Source organism: Rutidosis leptorrhynchoides, chromosome 6, assembly GCF_046630445.1.
Source record: "Rutidosis leptorrhynchoides isolate AG116_Rl617_1_P2 chromosome 6, CSIRO_AGI_Rlap_v1, whole genome shotgun sequence".
NCBI classification, from domain to species: domain Eukaryota; kingdom Viridiplantae; phylum Streptophyta; class Magnoliopsida; order Asterales; family Asteraceae; genus Rutidosis; species Rutidosis leptorrhynchoides.
Window position 1 is genome coordinate 286883319 of NC_092338.1, and position 18405 is coordinate 286901723.

Below are 18405 nucleotides of genomic sequence, written 5' to 3' on the forward strand. Positions count from 1 at the left end.
AATAGGTGATACAAAGATATTTTACTACACGTAATATAAATACATTAATAATACATACCACTATATTTTTATGATATTGAGTGAACTGTATAAATTTTATTACTTGAGATATATAAAAGCATATTTTTATCATATATAAATTTTAATATAAATTTTTATTGACTTGTATTATTTACACTAATAAAATCTGATAAATATATTTAAATATATAAAACGACTATATTTAAGTTATATAATAAACATGTATAGATTTTGGAAGTCATTTTGGGTCAAGTTGACTTTTGTTAACTTTTGCATATCGGTCTCGAGCATTAGGATTGTGATACACTACGACTTGACCTAAATTATTAGACAGATATCGACCAACATATAAATATATATACTTAATATAGGTTCGTGAATCCGAGGCCAACCCTACACTTTTTCAATGCCATCATATGTATTTTTACTACAAAATACAGTATCGTGAGTTCATTTGATCCCTTTTTATTAAATACTTTTGCAATATATATTTTTGGGACTGAGAATACATGAAATGATTTTATAAATGTTTGACAAGATAGACACAAGTAAAACATTCCTCTAATGAATTAGTTGGACGTTATAATTGCCACTAATTGACGTGAATATTTCCCCTGATTATTATAGCTTGGTAACCTAATAATTAGTTGGACGTTATAATTTCTACTAAGTGACGCGAATCCTAAAGGTAGCTACCGTGTTTAACACCCCCACCCAGAATATTTCACTAGATAGTAGAGCTAGTGGGCGTGGTGTTTAGTACTTCCAGGTTTATATATTTATACAGAAGAGAGGTTCTGTTTTGGGGATATTATTTATGCTTATTAAATGTTAAGGTCGGTTATCAAGCAAGGTTATATATAGAGAGAATGATTTTATGCACAGATATGTGTATGTTATTTTTGTACACGAGATATCTGTACGGTTATTAAAAATCGCGAGGCAACCTACGGGGGAGAAAAGGATACGAACCTACTATTCCAAGCATTATGAAAAATGGTTTCGTATACGAGATAGGTGTACTGTATTTAAATCTTGTGGTATATCAAAATTACCGAGTCTTATGATTTTATGATAAACTTATGAACTCACCAACCTTTTGGTTGACACTTTTAAACATGTTTATTCTCAGGTATGAAAGAAATCTTCCGCTGTGCATTTGCTCATTTTAAAGATATTACTTGTAGTCATTCATGGCATATTTCAAAATACGTTGCATTCAAGTCGTTGAGTTCAATAAAGATTATTATTAAGTAAAAGACAGATTAAGTCATTTATAGTTTAGATATTATGAAATGGTATGCATGCCTGTCAACTTTCGTTGTGATAAAAGTTTGTCTTTTAAAAACGAATGCAGTGTTTGTAAAAGGTATCATATAGAGGTCGAATACCTCAGAATGACACCAATTATTATGTAACGTTTATAATCGATATGAACGGGGCATTTCATGGGTTATGAATTATGCTAAGGACCGCACCTCACTAAGGATTGTGATCAAAAATCTATGGAGGAGTAAGCTAATTTCTCGGGTTATTTTAGGAAAGGTGAAATGGGTTTTGATGATTTTTCGGCTGTGGAAACAATGAATCGGGGAAATTTGGGTTTCAACAATTATCAAAGGGGTGGAGCTTTAGGTTCTAATAATTACTCCGGTGCTAATTCGGGTTATCAAAACAACTCGAAAACCATTTTCTTATCGATAGAATCCACCACCAGGCTATTACAACTACAACAATAGGAACCAACCGCTGCTGCCTCAAAAGAATTACCAACAACAGGGTAACTTCAACAAGTTCAACAACTCGTGCAACCACAAGCCGAGAAGAAGTCAAGTCTAGAAGATTTTTTGAGAGGGTACATGGTCAAAGCAGAGCAAAATGAGGAATTTATGAAACAACAAATGAGAAATCAACAAACAAAAATTCATAATTTGGAGAGGGATGTAGGTAGACTTTCTCAATTATTGGTGGAGAGACCACCGGGTACTCCCTTGTCTAATACCCAAGTCAATCCCAACATTGGGATTACTAGGAATGAGCGTGTAAATGTTATTACCACTCGAAGTAGTTTGACTATTAACCCAGAGACTCGTAAGTCTACGAAACCTTCTCCTCCTATTAATTTGCAGGTACCTACTAGTGATGAGACAAATGATGATGAGAATGAGAAAGATGATCCACCGGAGATCATAAAAAAAGAAGAGCGAGGAACCAGTCATGAAAAAGTACAGAGCATGCCTCCAAAACTAGGAGACCCGGGTAGTTTTCTTATCTCATGTGTGATGGGTGATTCGGAAGTGTACAATACACTTGCCGATTTAGGTTCTAGTGTCAACCTTATGCCTTACTCGTTATATCTAAAACTTGGCCTACGATATTTAAAATCGACGAGGATGGGAATTCGTCTATCTAACCAATCCTTTAACATACCCATAGGAATAGCTGAGGATATTTTGGTTAAGGTTAAATTACTTGTTTTTCCGGTTGATTTTGTTATCTTGGCGATGAAAGAGGACACTAAGGTGCCCATTATTTTAGATCGACCCTTCCTTAACACTATAGATGCTATCATCCACATACAAAAGGAACATCTTAGTATTGGTGTGGGGAATGATAGGGTGATTTGTTACATAGATAAGGCCATGAGACATCCTAGATCGACCAATGATGAATGTTTTGCTATTGATGTTATAGACAATTGTGTTGAGTTTGATTTGCAGGAACTATTAAGCGTAGATACATCAAATGTAATCATGATGGGTGACGTCAATGGTGACTTCGACCTGGAGGTTAAACTAGAGGAATTGCTTAAAGAGGACGAGCTTAAGGAATCAGAACAATTCAAAAAGAACAATTTAGAAGATAAGTTATGTATCAAAAGATCTATTAAAGAACCGCCCACCTTGGAGCTTAAGGAACTTCCATCCCACTTAAAATACGCTTATCTTCAAGTTAACTCAAAATCTTTGGTTATTATTTCATCTACTCTCATATGGACCAAAAGGGCCGGTTACTTTCCATTCATAAGTCTCACAAACGGGCAATAGCTTGGAAAACCTCAGACATACCGGGCATTAACCCGACCTTTTGTACTCATCGAATTGGGAATGGAATATGACTTCAAATCCGTAGTACAAAGGTAATGATGTTTTAAACCCGAATAATAAATAGGTTGTAAAGAAAGAGGTGGTTAAATTGCTCGATGCCGGGTTGATTTATCCCATCTCTGACAGCCCGTGGGTGAGCCCCGTTGAAGTTGTGCCCAAAAAAGGGTGGCACAACTGTTGTTCTTCACGAAAGGAATGAACTTGTTCCTACTCGTAGCATCACGATATGGAGAGTTTGTATCGACTATCAACGTTTGAATGAAGCCACTAGGAAGGACCATTTCCCGCTTTCATTCATCGATTAAATGCTCGAGCATTTAGCGGGAAAGGAGTTCTACTGCTTCCTAAATGGATTTTCAGGCTATTTCCAAATCCTGATCAATCTGAAGGACCAAGATAAAACCACATTTACTTGTCCTTTCGGTACTTTTACTTATCAGCGAATGCCATTTGGGCAATGGAATGCACCGAGAACCTTTAAAAAGTATACGGTCGTCATCTTTCTTGACATGGTCAAGTACTTCATGGAATTTTTCATGGATGACTTTTCCATCTTTGGAGACTCTTTCGACACTTGTCTTTTGAATCTTGAGAAAAATGCTAAAAAGGTGCGAGGAATCGAACCTTGTTCTTAATTGGGAAAAATGCCACTTCATGGTGAAGGGAGGAATTGTCTTAGGGCATAAAATTTCTCACGTAGGTATTGAGGTTGATTGGGCCAAAGTTGATGTTATATCTAACCTTCCTCAACCTACAAATGTTAAAGCTATTAGAAGCTTTCTCGATCACGTCGGATTCTATTGAAGGTTCATCAAGGACTTTTCTAAGATCGCTCGCCCTATGACCAAACTCCTTAAGAAGAACGTCACATTTGACTTTAATACCGAATGCGAGAACTCCTTCTCTTTCTTAAAAGAGAAGCTCACACATGCTCCTCTCATGGTATCTCCCGATTGGTCACAACCTTTCGAGTTAATGTGTGATGGTAGAGACTTTGTGCTAGGGGCTGTTTTAGGTCAACACCATGATAATCACTTCAAACCTATATACTACACTAGTAAGACATATACGTGGGCTCAACTATTTTATACCACCATGGAAAAAGAGCTTCTCGCAGTTGTCTTTGCTTTCGATAAGTTTAGGTCCTAGTTGGTGTTGTCTAAAATGGTCATTTAAACCAATCATTCGACTCTAAAGTACTTGTTCTCTAAACAAGATGCTAAGCCAAGACTCATTCGTTGGATTCTTCTCCTACAAGAGTTCGACATCGAGATCAAGGATAAAAAAGGTGCTGAAAAATTTAGTTGTCGACCATTTTCTCGTCTTGAAAATCCAAACTTAGAGGAACTCGATGAATCAGAAATTCATGATACATTTCCTGATGAGTCCCTCATGAGTATTGAGATTGAATCTGAACATCCTTGGTTAGCTGAAATTGCAAACTATCTCAACGCGAGCATCCTTACAAAAGGTTTAACTCACCAGCAAAAGAAGAAATTCTTTGCGAATCTAAAGTTTTACTTTTGGGATGCCCCACATCTTTTTCAAATAGGGGTGGATCAAGTGATTCGTCGATGTGTTTATGTGAAGGAAGCTCGAAAAATCCTCAAGCATTGTCACCAAGGATCCATATGGGGGACTTGGACCTAATTTTACGGCTAAGAAAGTCTTCTATTCGGGATTTTATTGGCCTGCCATTTTCAAAGATGCTAGTGCCTTAATCAAGACTTTTGACGCTTGTCAAAGGGCGGGAAACATCTCCAAAAGAGATGAGATGGCCCAAACGAGCATCCTAGTGTTCAAAGTATTTAACATTTAGGGGAGTGACTTCATGGAACCCTTTCCCGCATCCAACAAATGCAAGTACATTCTTCTGGCGGTTGACTATGTGTCAAAGTGGGAGGAAGCCAAAGCTTTACCTACTGATGATGCGAGAGTTGTGGTTGACTTTCTTAAAAAAAAATCGTGTTTTGGGCTACCAAAAGCCTTGATAAGTGATCGCAGTACACACTTTGCGAATCAACTTCTGGATAAAGTGTATAAAAAGTATGTGGTCACTCACCGTTTATCCACTCCTTACCACCCTCAAACGAGTGGTCATGTTGAAAACACTAACCACGGTCTCAAAGGCATTCTTGAAAGAACTGTGAAGAATAATCCTAAGATTTGACACAGGAAGCTAGATGATGCGCTTTGTCCTTTTAGAACCGCATATAAAACGCCCATTGGAACCACTCTTTACCATCCCATTTATGGTCAAGCATGCCATTTACTAGTGGAAGCGGAGCATAAAGCGTATTGGACGCTTAGACAATGCAACACTAATCTTAAGGAAGCGAGTAAACATCAATTTTTACAAATTCATGACCTAGAGGAGTTGTGGAATGATGCTTATGAGAATTCACGCATCTACAAAGAAAAGAAGAAAGTGTGGCATGATCTGCGTCTTAAGGAGAGGAATATATTTGAACCATTCAATAAAGTCTTACTTTTCCAATCAAAGTTCAAATTCTCGCCCGAAAAACATAAGTCACGATAGGTCGTACCATTCATGGTCAAACATGTTTTTCCGACTTAGCATGTAGAGTTACATGGAAGGATGGTGGGAGTTTTATGGTGAATGATCATCGATTAAAATTATATCACGGATGATTTAATGAAACCGAGAGGGAGGACCTCACCTTTTACCCAAAAAATGCATGAGCATGGGTATGAGTCGAGAGAACGACTCGTTAAAAAATCAAACTTTGTATAGTTTGTAGATTTTTTGTGATAGATAGGTTGTTGCATTTATTTGATAAAACTATAAAATACAAAAAAATATAAAACCTGAAAAATGGTCAAGATCATAAAAATCGAGGCCGCAACCTTTAAATCTCGCGGTCGCAATAGATGTTTGGTCATGAAAAGTGTAATTTCGCAATCGCAAAATCCATACACGCAGTCGCGATTTCATTGATTATGGGCACGAGGTGATGGTTTTCAATCAGCTGGAAAAATTAAAAAAAAAAAAGAAAATTGCGGTCGCGATCCGTTCTCTCGCGGTTGCGAGTTGATCCTGACATGAGTTTTTTTATTTCTTTTTAATTAGTTTCTTTTTCATTTATACCACACACAAACACATACGGCACGAGTTTTCTCTCAAATACCTAAACCCTAAATTAATTTTTCATCTACAATCTTCAAATCTTTCAACGATCATGGCACCTAAATATAAATGAGTAATTAATTCACTCTACTTTCTTCTAAATTCCTTAAATTGTGTCTTTGAAATTGTGTGTTCATATGAGTTTTCATGAAGATAAGTGTGGAGGTGTTTAATTGCATTATTAGGGATGATTTTCTTGTTGATTGTGTATACCTAACATGTTTATGCTTTGATGTTCATGCTTATTCCGCTTAAATTTCAAGTTTTCATTTTAGGGTTCATAAGTATGTCATTTTAGGGGTTTTGGGTTTTGATGATGAGTTAGTTTGATTAGAGTGATATTTATCATTGTTTGTTAATTAGTGATGTAGATATTACCATGAATCATTGAATTGCTTAATTTTTTATTTTAGGGTTCATGTGTAATTTGGGGATTTTATTTTAGGGTTCATGTGTAATTTGGAGATTTTGACTTGTTGACTGAGTTTGACTTTTTAATGGTGATTGATAGTAGTAGTAATTGTATATGCTTTGACTTCATGCTTCATTGTTAAATCATATTATTGGCATTTATTGAGTTTTCATGACAATTTCAAATTTTTGTCATGAAGTTTGTTAAGGTTTAGTCATGAATGCTTGAGTTTGTTTATTTGACTTGGTTGATGAAGCATGATGATATGACATGAGATTGTGCTTGAAAGTGTATGTTAGTTGGTTAGTATAATTAAAGTTTGTTAGTTAGTTTTATGGTCACATATGTGCTATGTTTAATAAGTGGTTTCTTTTGCATGTATTGTTGACTTGATCTTGGACATGTGAGATTGATGTGGAAATTGAGAGTTATGACTAAAACTAACGTGTATTGTGGAATTTTTGGTTTTTGTTGGTTGTTTCTTGATTGTAGGAACTAAGAGGTCGAAAACATTCACAAGTGGGGGAGATGAGGATCAAATACAACCTCATCCATTTGAGTGCCGAATTACTAACAAAACCCACCCATTTTTAAGGTTGGAAAGAAGGGTGGATAACAATACTCATCGGATGAATATTCTGCAAATGCTTTATGAACGAGAGTGCATTGCACCCCGTTATCCAGATTGGGAACCACTGAGAGAGGTTGGTGTGGAAGATGAAGTTTGAGAAATGTTGGTTCAAAAATATGTGGATGATATTGGTATTGAGAACTTTTACAATGACTAGGTGACGTGTTCTTCCATTTAGATTGTCCTATCTATAAAGTGTGGCGTCTCGAGTTCTTTAACATGACTTCTTTTATTGTTGGGACACGCAATATCGATACTTCTCATTTCTTGACTTTTCAGCTTGGTAGTAGACAACATGAAAGGACCCGTCCTAATCCATCCGGACGAAGTCCATATCGATTATAAACGAATCACAACAGTTGATTACTTCGCGAGGTACTTGACCTCTATATGATACATTTTACATACATTGCATTCGTTTTTGAAAACACAATCTTTCATTACATCGAAAGTTGACAACATGCATACCATTTCGTAATATATCTTACTATAATTGACTTAATAATAATCTTGATGAACTCAACGACTCGAATGCAACGTCTTTTGAAATATGTCATGGATGACTCCAAATAATATCTTTAAGATGAGCAAATGCACAGCGAAAGATTTCTTTCGTACCTGAGAATGAACATGCTTTAAAGTGTCAACCAAAAGGTTGGTGAGTTCATTAGTTTAACATAAATAATCATTTCCATCATTTTAATAGACCACAAGATTTTCATTTTCTCATAAATATACGTCCCATGCATAGAGACAAAAATATCATTCATATGGATTGAACACCTGGTAACCGACATTCACAATATGCATATAAGAATATCCCCATCATTCCGGGATCCTCCTTTGGACATGATATAAATTTTGAAGTACTAAAGCATCCGGTACTTTGGATGGGGCTTGTTGGGCCCGATAGATCTATCTTTAGAGTTCGCGTCAATTAGGGTGTCTGTTCCCTAATTCTTAGATTACCAGACTTAATAAAAAGGGGCATATTCGATTTCGATCATTCAACCATATAATGTAGTTTTGATTACTTGTGTCTATTTCATAAAAACATTTATAAAAATTTCGCATGTATTCTCAGCCCAAAAATATAAAGTGTAAAAAGGCAAATGAAACTCACGCATATAAATATTGTAAAATAGTTAATAAAGCATTTGCATGTATTCTCAGCCCAAAACGTAAAGAGTAAAAGGGAGCAAATGAACTCACGCATATAAATATTGTAAAACAGTTAATAAAGCATTTGCATGTATTCTCAGCCCAAAAATGTAAAGATAAAAGGGATCAAATGAAACTCACCATACTGTATTTTGTAGTAAAAATACATATGACAATAATGAACAATGCAGGGTTGGCCTTGTATTCACGAACCTAAATCATTTGCATATATATATATATATATATATATATATATATATATATATATATATATATATATATATATATATATATATATATATATATATATATATATATATTGAAACAGATAATCGTATTCAAACAAGTGTATATCTATTATTGTATGTACTAAGATTAATATTCTTACATATAGCATTTTATTAATACTTTCTTTTCATTATAATACTTATTTGATATATAATTAATGTTACTAGCTAAGACGAAATTTTATGTAACATTAGTATACTTTATGTAATAAATATATTTGTATTTATATATAAATATATCTTTTTTTTGTAATATTATTATCAATTTTAGTAATACTAGTTTAAGGATAATAACAATACTGATAATAGTAATTTTAATAAAAATGGTAATTTTATTAATAAGGATAAGTAAAAATAATAGTTTTAGTAAAAATAGTAGTTTCAATAGTAATGATAAGTTTAATAATAATTATTGTTTTTAAAAGAAAGTTTAATGATCATAATTGATAATACTAGATTTATGTTAAATGGGTTCTCCTAGTATACTAATATTAATGATAATAATACTATTAATAAAAATATTTTTATTGATTTTTGTATATAGGTAACAATAATAATCCTAACAATATTAATGAATATAGAATTATAATAATTTTAATCATAATCCTAATAATAATAATAATAATAATAATAATATTACAACTATAATATATATAACACTTAATAATAATACTAACAATAACAAATGATAATAATATAAACCATATTAATGATGATAATTTTATTAACCATGATATTAATAATAATGATAATAATTAGTAATTACAATAATACTAGTATGCAATAATGATGATGATGATAATAATAATAATAATAATAATAATAATAATAATAATAATAATAATAATAATAATAATAATAATAATAATAATAATAATAATAATAATAATAATAATAATAATAATAATAATAATAATAAATGAAAAGTAAACTACCTTCAAGGAAATCGGTCCAAAAGAAAATAAACTGTCCCAATAGAGACTCGAACCCCCGACCTCTCGAATACCCGTCACTCTTCTTAACCATTAGACCGTGGCCCGTTTTCTGAATGAATACAGAAATCCTTTGTTTATAACCCGTATTATTATTTATCCATATTTCCTTCTTCTTCATCTTCTAAATCGACCAGAGATTCCAAAATCAAACGACACCCATTTTTACAAATTTAATTTTAGGATTTAATACGTTACATAAACAATCAATTAAGATTACATAAAATAAAATAATAAATAAAAAAAGAGAACAAGAACCCGTATGTTCTTCGCTGTAAATAAAATAAAAAAAATTTGATTTTTAATATAGTAATGTTTTAGCCAAAGATTAAAACACCAAACATATTTCAAATCGTTCCAATAAACTATCTCAATCATCAATTACTCCATTTACTCAAGAACGAATTCGAATTTTTGACAAGAACACTTGGGTTAACTTTTTGAAATAAAGTTTTGACCTCAGAATTCGACTTCAATATATAAAATTAGAACTTGAAACTTTGCAATTAGTTTAAACACATGTTTTCTGATTAAACTGCATATTTAGATTTTTAAGATTGATGCTAAATCGAACTTTTGATAAAAAGTTATGCAACAGAGGTTTTCGAGCTGTAAAAAAAATAAAAAATAAAAAAAATCTGTTTCTTCCTTCCCATTAGTAAAAGATATGAATCGTATATAAACAATAATGAATTGGTTAATTGAATCATTGAAGCAGTACAATTGTTTGTATTTTAATGAAGATGGTCGACAAGATTTTTACAAATATTCGATCAGTAAGAAAAATATAGAAAGAGATAAAACAGAAAGTGACCTTCAACTATCCATCTGTGATTATCGTTGTCAATTTGTATCAAGTGGAGACAGAAAACAAAATAAACACATAGTTTCGATAGGTATGGGTAACAAACTCGTACCAGTTATATATTTTTATATATATTAATATTAATAAATATGTTAATAACATTAATATTAATTAATAATAATCAATGATACTGATTTATAATAATAGGATTACTGATAATAAAAATACCAATAATAATAATAATAATAATAATGAATTGTATTGTTTTCTAATAATTATAATAATAATTTTTATGCAAATATTAATATCCCATATTAATTTTAATACACCAATATTATGAAAATAACAATAATAATAATAGAAATAATATTAATGATAATAATTTAAAAACAATAATTGTATTGATAATATTGCTAAGTAGTAGTGATCCTAATAAAATTGATAATTTTAATAAGTTTACAAATAATAATCATAATAAAATGATAACAATAATATTATTAATGATACTACTTATTATAATAATATAACAACTTACATATATTAGATTATCATATATATATATATATATATATATATATATATATATATATATATACATACATATATATATACATATATATATACATACATATATATATACATATATATATATATATATATATATATATATATATATATATATATATATATATATATATATATATATATATATATATATATATTATAACCAATTTGTTCGTGAATCGTTGGAGATAGTCAAAGGGTAAATGCACTCATGTAATTTTGTTCCACAATTTTCGAGACTCGACATTACAGACTTTGCTTATTGTGTCGAAATCATATAAGATTAAGTTTAAATTTGGTTGGAAATTCTCGGGTCATCACAGTACCTACCCGTTAAAGAAATTTCGTCCCGAAATTTGAGTGAGGCGGTCATGGATAACAATAAAAATGTTTTCATGACGAATATGAGTTGATAAATTGAGTTTTATCATCATCGAGTAATATGGATAAAACATTTCATTTTTACGAAGGGTACGAGTGAAGCTATCATGAAAGAGTGAAATGAGTAAATGTAGATTCATCATATCTTTTGACGTAGACAGGATTGAATTTAGAAAATAAGGTGCGTCTTAACTATTGACGTTGTCTTGGTTGAATTCCGAAATTCAAGGGATTTAAAGATACTCTTCAAAATATAAAAGATTTGATTCTTCGGTGAGTAAGAAAATTACGATTCTCTAATTAAATGCGGAGATCTGCCTTGATTTTTCTATCAGATATGTCACTATAAATTAACTTCTTCCGTTCCGTTACTTTTACCATTTCTATACCCAATTCCCAAATTCAAAACTTTATGAAAAATGCTTAATCCGGCTCTGATCCTTGTCCTTTTTCTTACTATCGTAACATTCATTCTCCTTTTCCAACTCCCACCTGAAGAATCTGTTTATTTCTATTATGCTCTAGGGATTATTGTATTTATAATCCTCCCGTGTCTTTATATTGCTATACGTACTGATATCCACGGTTTGTAATTTTGGTGTTGTCATTGGGATTTATATTCTCCCTTATATTTCAAAGCTACATGCTTTTGTTTTTCTCTTCCCGACTTCAAGTCAAGCGAATAATGGTCCAGAATTCATAGATATAGTGTTTCGAATGATTATAATGTTCTAAGCAGGAAGGAACGTGATAGCACGATTTGATTTTCAAATTTATCAACATCACAGAAGATAGAACCATCAAGAATACATTTTCTTGATTTGTTCAGGAGTTAAGTAGAATGAAAGAGTTATATAACATGGCACATGATGACGTTATGATCAGTGAATCATCACGTTCCAATAGAAGCTCAGCATGACTTACTATAATATAATCACGTTGATCATGTGTCATTATATTATACTAACTCATGCATCAGTTCCCAACACTACTTCAATAACATTCATATTTTAAGCTCCAAATTTTACAGAATATAGAAACTAACAGTTTCTATATGATGTAACACTGATAGCACGAAGAGATTAATGATTTCAGATAAGAATAGTTATGAAAATATCTTCAGAAATATGAAGGATATTTATAATGAAAGATACGATGATATCTTAAAATTTCTAATATCGATGGATGATGAAGAAGATTTATCCGTAAAGGTTTAGATTCGGAAGCAAGGTATTCGCTAAAGATTTCATCAGAAACAGAATCATTTGGATTCTTTGAAGTCAAACTTATTCTTTACGATTTGTCCATGGCGTTCTTCATAGTTTCGCATAATCTGCTTTTCGGTACTAAATTTTCTATTGAATGTTTCCAATATAATGATACACAGGAAGCACGAAGAGGTATATAATTTCGGACAAGAATATTTATGAAAATATCCTCAGAAATATCGAAGATATTGATGATGATATTTTGGAATTTCTAAGTTCGATGGTTGATGGAGAAAGATTTTTCGCAAGATTTTAACATGACTTCGGAGCAATATATTCTCTAAAGATTTCAACGGATCTAGATTTATCTGGGTTCTATGAATTTAGGGTATGTTACTTGTATTTCTCCTTGGTTTCCTTTATGGTTAGCTCAATCCGCTTTCCAGTTCCAACTTTTCTGAGCTTTTCCAACATACTAATCTTTATCATCAAACTTTCGATGATTATGGTCGTTTACGGTTATCTACAGTTTCTGCTGCTTCATTCAGCTTTTTCAACATTCAGAGTATTGATTTGCGACTGAGTGCTTTTTAGAATTTCAGAATGAGAGATCATAATTCTAAGAGATAAATGTCATATATATAACTGTTGATGTAGATATGCTGTGAGTTTTCAAAGTACTGATTGCTGATTCTCAGTAATTGTTATGGCAGTTCTCGTTATAAGATGTGGATGAGTATATGATAGGGTTTCAATGAATAAATATAATGATTTATCAGAGAGATTTAAGCCAAAAAGTAACGAGGTTGCTGGTACGTCTGCTGGTAATATGGTGGAATATAAAAGAATTCTCCGGTATCAAAAGGGTAATTGTATATATTAGGATTATAGTAAGGCTACTTTGAATGAAAAGTCGAAGTTGACTTGCTGGAGCTGTGACAAAATTGGCTACTTTAAAAAGGGATCGCAAAGTTATTTTTGCTAATAAATGTCAAAGGATCTGACGCGGCTACGTGTTAAACTTTTACTCAGTTGCCGAGAGTTTCTTAGGTGCATAACTATATGCATAAATCTTTCCTTCCGTTAATGAAGTGCGGTTGATTCATCCTAACGATTGAGGTGTTTTCAAGAATCATGAAAGGTTCGAACGCAGATTGTAATCGTCAAGATACAAATGAGGTTTAAGATGAAATCAAGTGGCAACTTGAAGAAATGTTTAGTTTCATATGTTATATTCAATATTTTAATTCATTTTAATTGTCCAATGTTATTAGTCCACAGTTGATAGTCCACAGTTGACAGTCCAATAATTCATATATAATTTAATATATAATATTCGAATTAATTAATATATATCGTGACCCGTATACATGTCTCAGACTCGATCACAACTCAAATTATATATATTATTGTAGAATCAACCTCAACCCTGTATAGAGAACTCGTTCATTACTGCATATAGAGTGTCTATGGTTATTCCAAATAATATATATAAATGCGTCGATATGATATGTTAAAACCTTGTATACATGTCCCGATATTTAAAGTGCGTAAAAATAAATAACAGGAATTTAAATGATGAATAATAAAGTGCGTAAAGTAAATAACAGAAATTAAATGACGATAAATAAAATTGCGAGAATATAAATTGCGATAAATAAACTGCGATAATTAAATGGTAATACGGAATTAACAGTTAGCTAGGAACAGTTAGCTAGGATTTTGTTAGCGTGGATTCTTAATAAAATTTCATATTGTTAATTAATCTGTTTCTAATCAATTTTTATTGTGTCCATTATTTCTTCGTTATGCCACTTGATGGATTCTGATAGATCAAAATCCAAATATGTAATTGGATGAATATGGTTATTCTGTGGTGAACAGATTTGTATATCGGTGGATGTAAGTAGGATAGTATATGACTTGTTGAAACAGATTCGAAGAACGTACAATGTAACTTATTAATGTGAAATTTAAATAGTCCTCGGGTATTACCTACCCGTTAAAATATTTTCACCATTAACAGTTTGTACAAGAGAATTTTTAATTACAAACTTTATGAAAACATATATACATATATATTTTCTTCAGATGTATTCATGGATTTAATGAGTTAATATGATATTAAACTCATTTACTTTTCGGTTGGAACTAGAATAAATAATCTCTAAAACTTTAGAGATTACATATTCGCCATGTCGAACGAAGATAAATGAGGTAGAACGATACGTAGAACGAAGATCATACTCAAAGTACATATGATGATATTGAAGCATGGATTGTTGATGGTACTGGTGCTGTTATTGATTGTACTGTTGGTGCCGGTGATGTTGCTGAAGCTGGTACATTTTGCACCATATTCTCCGAATTGATTATTCGAGCGTGAAGTTCGTTGACTTATTACTCCAGGATGATTGTCGGTCAGAACGAGCGGATGAATAAGGTTCAGAATTATGGATAGAATATGATCTTGTCGAGTTACCCTGGAAATGGGATTGAAAATGGTGTCTCGAATAGGTTCGCCGGTAAACGCTTCAGGTTCATTGTCAAGAGGTGAATTCAGTTGGTGGAAGGGATTGCCTTCTGCGCGTTTCCATTAATTAAGTCAACTACGAACCCATCAGATGAATTGATAATGGCTGATTGGTTGATTCATGCCGATGACGCTGTTTTCGGAGCTTAGGTGAACATCTATGTCGGAATAGCTATCGGAATAACTATCGGAATAGCTATCGGAATCTGAAGGACTCGAACTGGTTGCAGGATTCATCTCGTACGATCAGATGAAGGATTTTCGATAAGAAATAGATTATAGGATGTAGATTAGTACCCTGCTATACATAATTTACATATGCATATATAATACTAAAATCCCATAAGTTACGGAGGAATCTACGGAAGTTGTCAGGCAAAGTTACAGTAACAGATACGCTAAGATATGAAGTAGCAGATACGCTAAGATATGAATTTTGTCTATACACTATTCATGCAGTCAATGCAGTAAAACGTGTCTAGACTAAGAATGATAAGTAAGTGATTCTCTAAGAATGATAAGCAGGTAATTTTTGACACAAAATGATAAGCAAAACTTTTGATATGCAGACACGGTCGAAGTCCAGACTCAATAATGCATCCTAACGACTTATCAGTTAGAGACACTAATGCAGACATGGTTCGCTAAGACCACCGCTCTGATACCAACTGAAAGGACCCGTCCTAATCCATCCGGACGAAGTCCATATCGATTATAAACGAATCACAATAGTTGATTACTTCGCGAGGTACTTGACCTCTATATGATACATTTTACAAACATTGCATTCGTTTTTGAAAAGACAATCTTTCATTACATCGAAAGTTGACAACATGCATACCATTTCGTAATATATCTTACTATAATTGACTTAATAATAATCTTGATGAACTCAATGACTCGAATGCAACGTCTTTTGAAATATGTCATGAATGACTCCAAATAATATCTTTAAGATGAGCAAATGCACAGCAGAAGATTTCTTTCGTACCTGAGAATGAACATGCTTTAAAGTGTCAACCAAAAGGTTGGTGAGTTCATTAGTTTAACATAAATAATAATTTCCATCATTTTAATAGACCACAAGATTTTCATTTTCTCATAAATATACGTCCCATGCATAGAGACAAAAATATCATTCATATGGATTGAACACCTGGTAACCGACATTCACAATATGCATATAAGAATATCCCCATCATTCCGGGATCCTCCTTCAGACATGATATAAATTTCGAAGTACTAAAGCATCCGGTACTTTGGATGGGGCTTGTTGGGCCCGATAGATCTATCTTTAGAGTTCGCGTCAATTAGGGTGCCTGTTCCCTAATTCTTAGATTACCAGACTTAATAAAAAGGGGCATATTCGATTTCGATCATTCAACCATATAATGTAGTTTTGATTACTTGTGTCTATTTCGTAAAAACATTTATAAAAATTTCGCATGTATTCTCAGCCCAAAAATATAAAGGGTAAAAAGGCAAATGAAACTCACGCATATAAATATTGTAAAATAGTTAAAAAGCATTTGCATGTATTCTCAGCCCAAAACGTAAAGAGTAAAAGGGAGCAAATGAACTCACGCATATAAATATTGTAAAACAGTTAATAAAGCATTTGCATGTATTCTCAGCCCAAAAATGTAAAGATACAAGGGATCAAATGAAACTCACCATATTGTATTTTGTAGTAAAAATACATATGACAATAATGAACAATACAGGGTTGGCCTTGGATTCACGAACCTAAATCATTTGCATATATATATATATATATATATATATATATATATATATATATATATATATATATATATATATATATTAAAACAGATAATCGTAATCAAACAAGTGTATATCTATTATTGTATGTACTAAGATTAATATTCTTACATATATAATTTTATTAATACTTTCTTTTCATTATAATACTTATTTGATATATAATTAATGTTACTAACTAAGACGAAATTTTATGTAACATTAGTATACTTTATTTAATAAATATATTTTTATTTATATATAAATATATCTTTTGTTTTGTAAGATTATTATCAATTGTAGTAATACTAGTTTAAGGATAATAATAATACTGATAATAGTAATTTTAATAAAAATGGTAATTTTATTAATGAGGATAAGTAAAAATAATAGTTTTAGTAAAAATAGTAGTTTCAATAGTAATGATAAGTTTAATAATAATTATTGTTTTTAAAAGAAATTTTAATGATCATAATTGATAATACTAGATTTATGTTAAATGGGTTCTCCTAGTATACTAATATTAATGATAATAATACTATTAATAAAAATACTTTTATTGATTTTTGTATATAGGTAACAATAATAATCCTAACAATATTAATGAATATAGAATTATAATAATTTTAATCATAATCCTAATAATAATAATAATAATAATAATATTACAACTATAATATTTATAACACTTAATAATAATACTAACAATAACAATAATAATAATACTACTAATAATAATGTTAATACTAAAAATATTAATAATGATAATAATATAAACCATATTAATGATGATAATTTTAGTAACCATGATATTAATAATAATGATAATAATAATAATAATAATAATAATAATAATAATAATAATAATAATAATAATAATAATAATATTAATAATAATAATAATAAATGAAAAGTAAACTACCTTCAAGGAAATCGGTCCAAAAAAAATAAACTGTCCCAATAGAGACTCGAACCCCCGACCTCTCGAATACCCGTCACTATTCTTAACCATTGGACCGTGGCCCGTTTTCTGAATGAATACAGAAATCCTTTGTTTATAACCCGTATTATTATTTATCATATTTCCTTCTTCTTCATCTTCTAAATCGACCAGAGATTCCAAAATCAAACGACACCCATTTTTACAAATTTAATTTTAGGATTTAATACGTTACATAAACAATCAATTGAGATTACATAAAATAAAATAATAAATAAAAAAAAGAGAACAAGAACCCGTCTGTTCTTCGCTGTAAATAAAATAAAAAAAAAATTTGATTTTTAATATAGTAATGTTTTAGCCAAAGATTAAAACACCAAACATGTTTCAAATCGTTCCTATAAACTATCTCAATCATCAATTGCTCCATTTACTCAAGAACGAATTCGAATTT

The 18405-nt window shown here is 31.2% G+C and overlaps 1 protein-coding gene across 1 annotated transcript; it reads left to right on the forward strand.

Moving 5' to 3' along the window:
* The first annotated feature begins 3968 nt into the window (after positions 1 to 3968).
* LOC139854538 (uncharacterized) lies at positions 3969 to 5298 on the forward strand. Its single transcript, XM_071843838.1, has 4 exons — positions 3969 to 4270; positions 4433 to 4552; positions 4719 to 4932; positions 5026 to 5298. The coding sequence occupies exons 1-4, from the start codon at positions 3969 to 3971 to the stop codon at positions 5296 to 5298; spliced, it is 909 nt and encodes a 302-aa protein (XP_071699939.1).
* Positions 5299 to 18405: the final 13107 nt, after the last annotated feature.

What these genes read in the sequence shown, in the direction of transcription:
- LOC139854538 (XM_071843838.1), top strand. Translation starts at nt 3,969, where the DNA reads ATGACCAAACTCCTTAAGAAGAACGTCACATTTGACTTTAATACCGAA. An exon ending in ATTGAATCTGAACATCCTTG is followed by an intron (nt 4,553 to 4,718) that starts GTTAGCTGAAAT and finishes GTTTATGTGAAG; the next exon opens with GAAGCTCGAAAAATCCTCAA. An exon ending in CGAGCATCCTAGTGTTCAAA is followed by an intron (nt 4,933 to 5,025) that starts GTATTTAACATT and finishes TATGTGTCAAAG; the next exon opens with TGGGAGGAAGCCAAAGCTTT.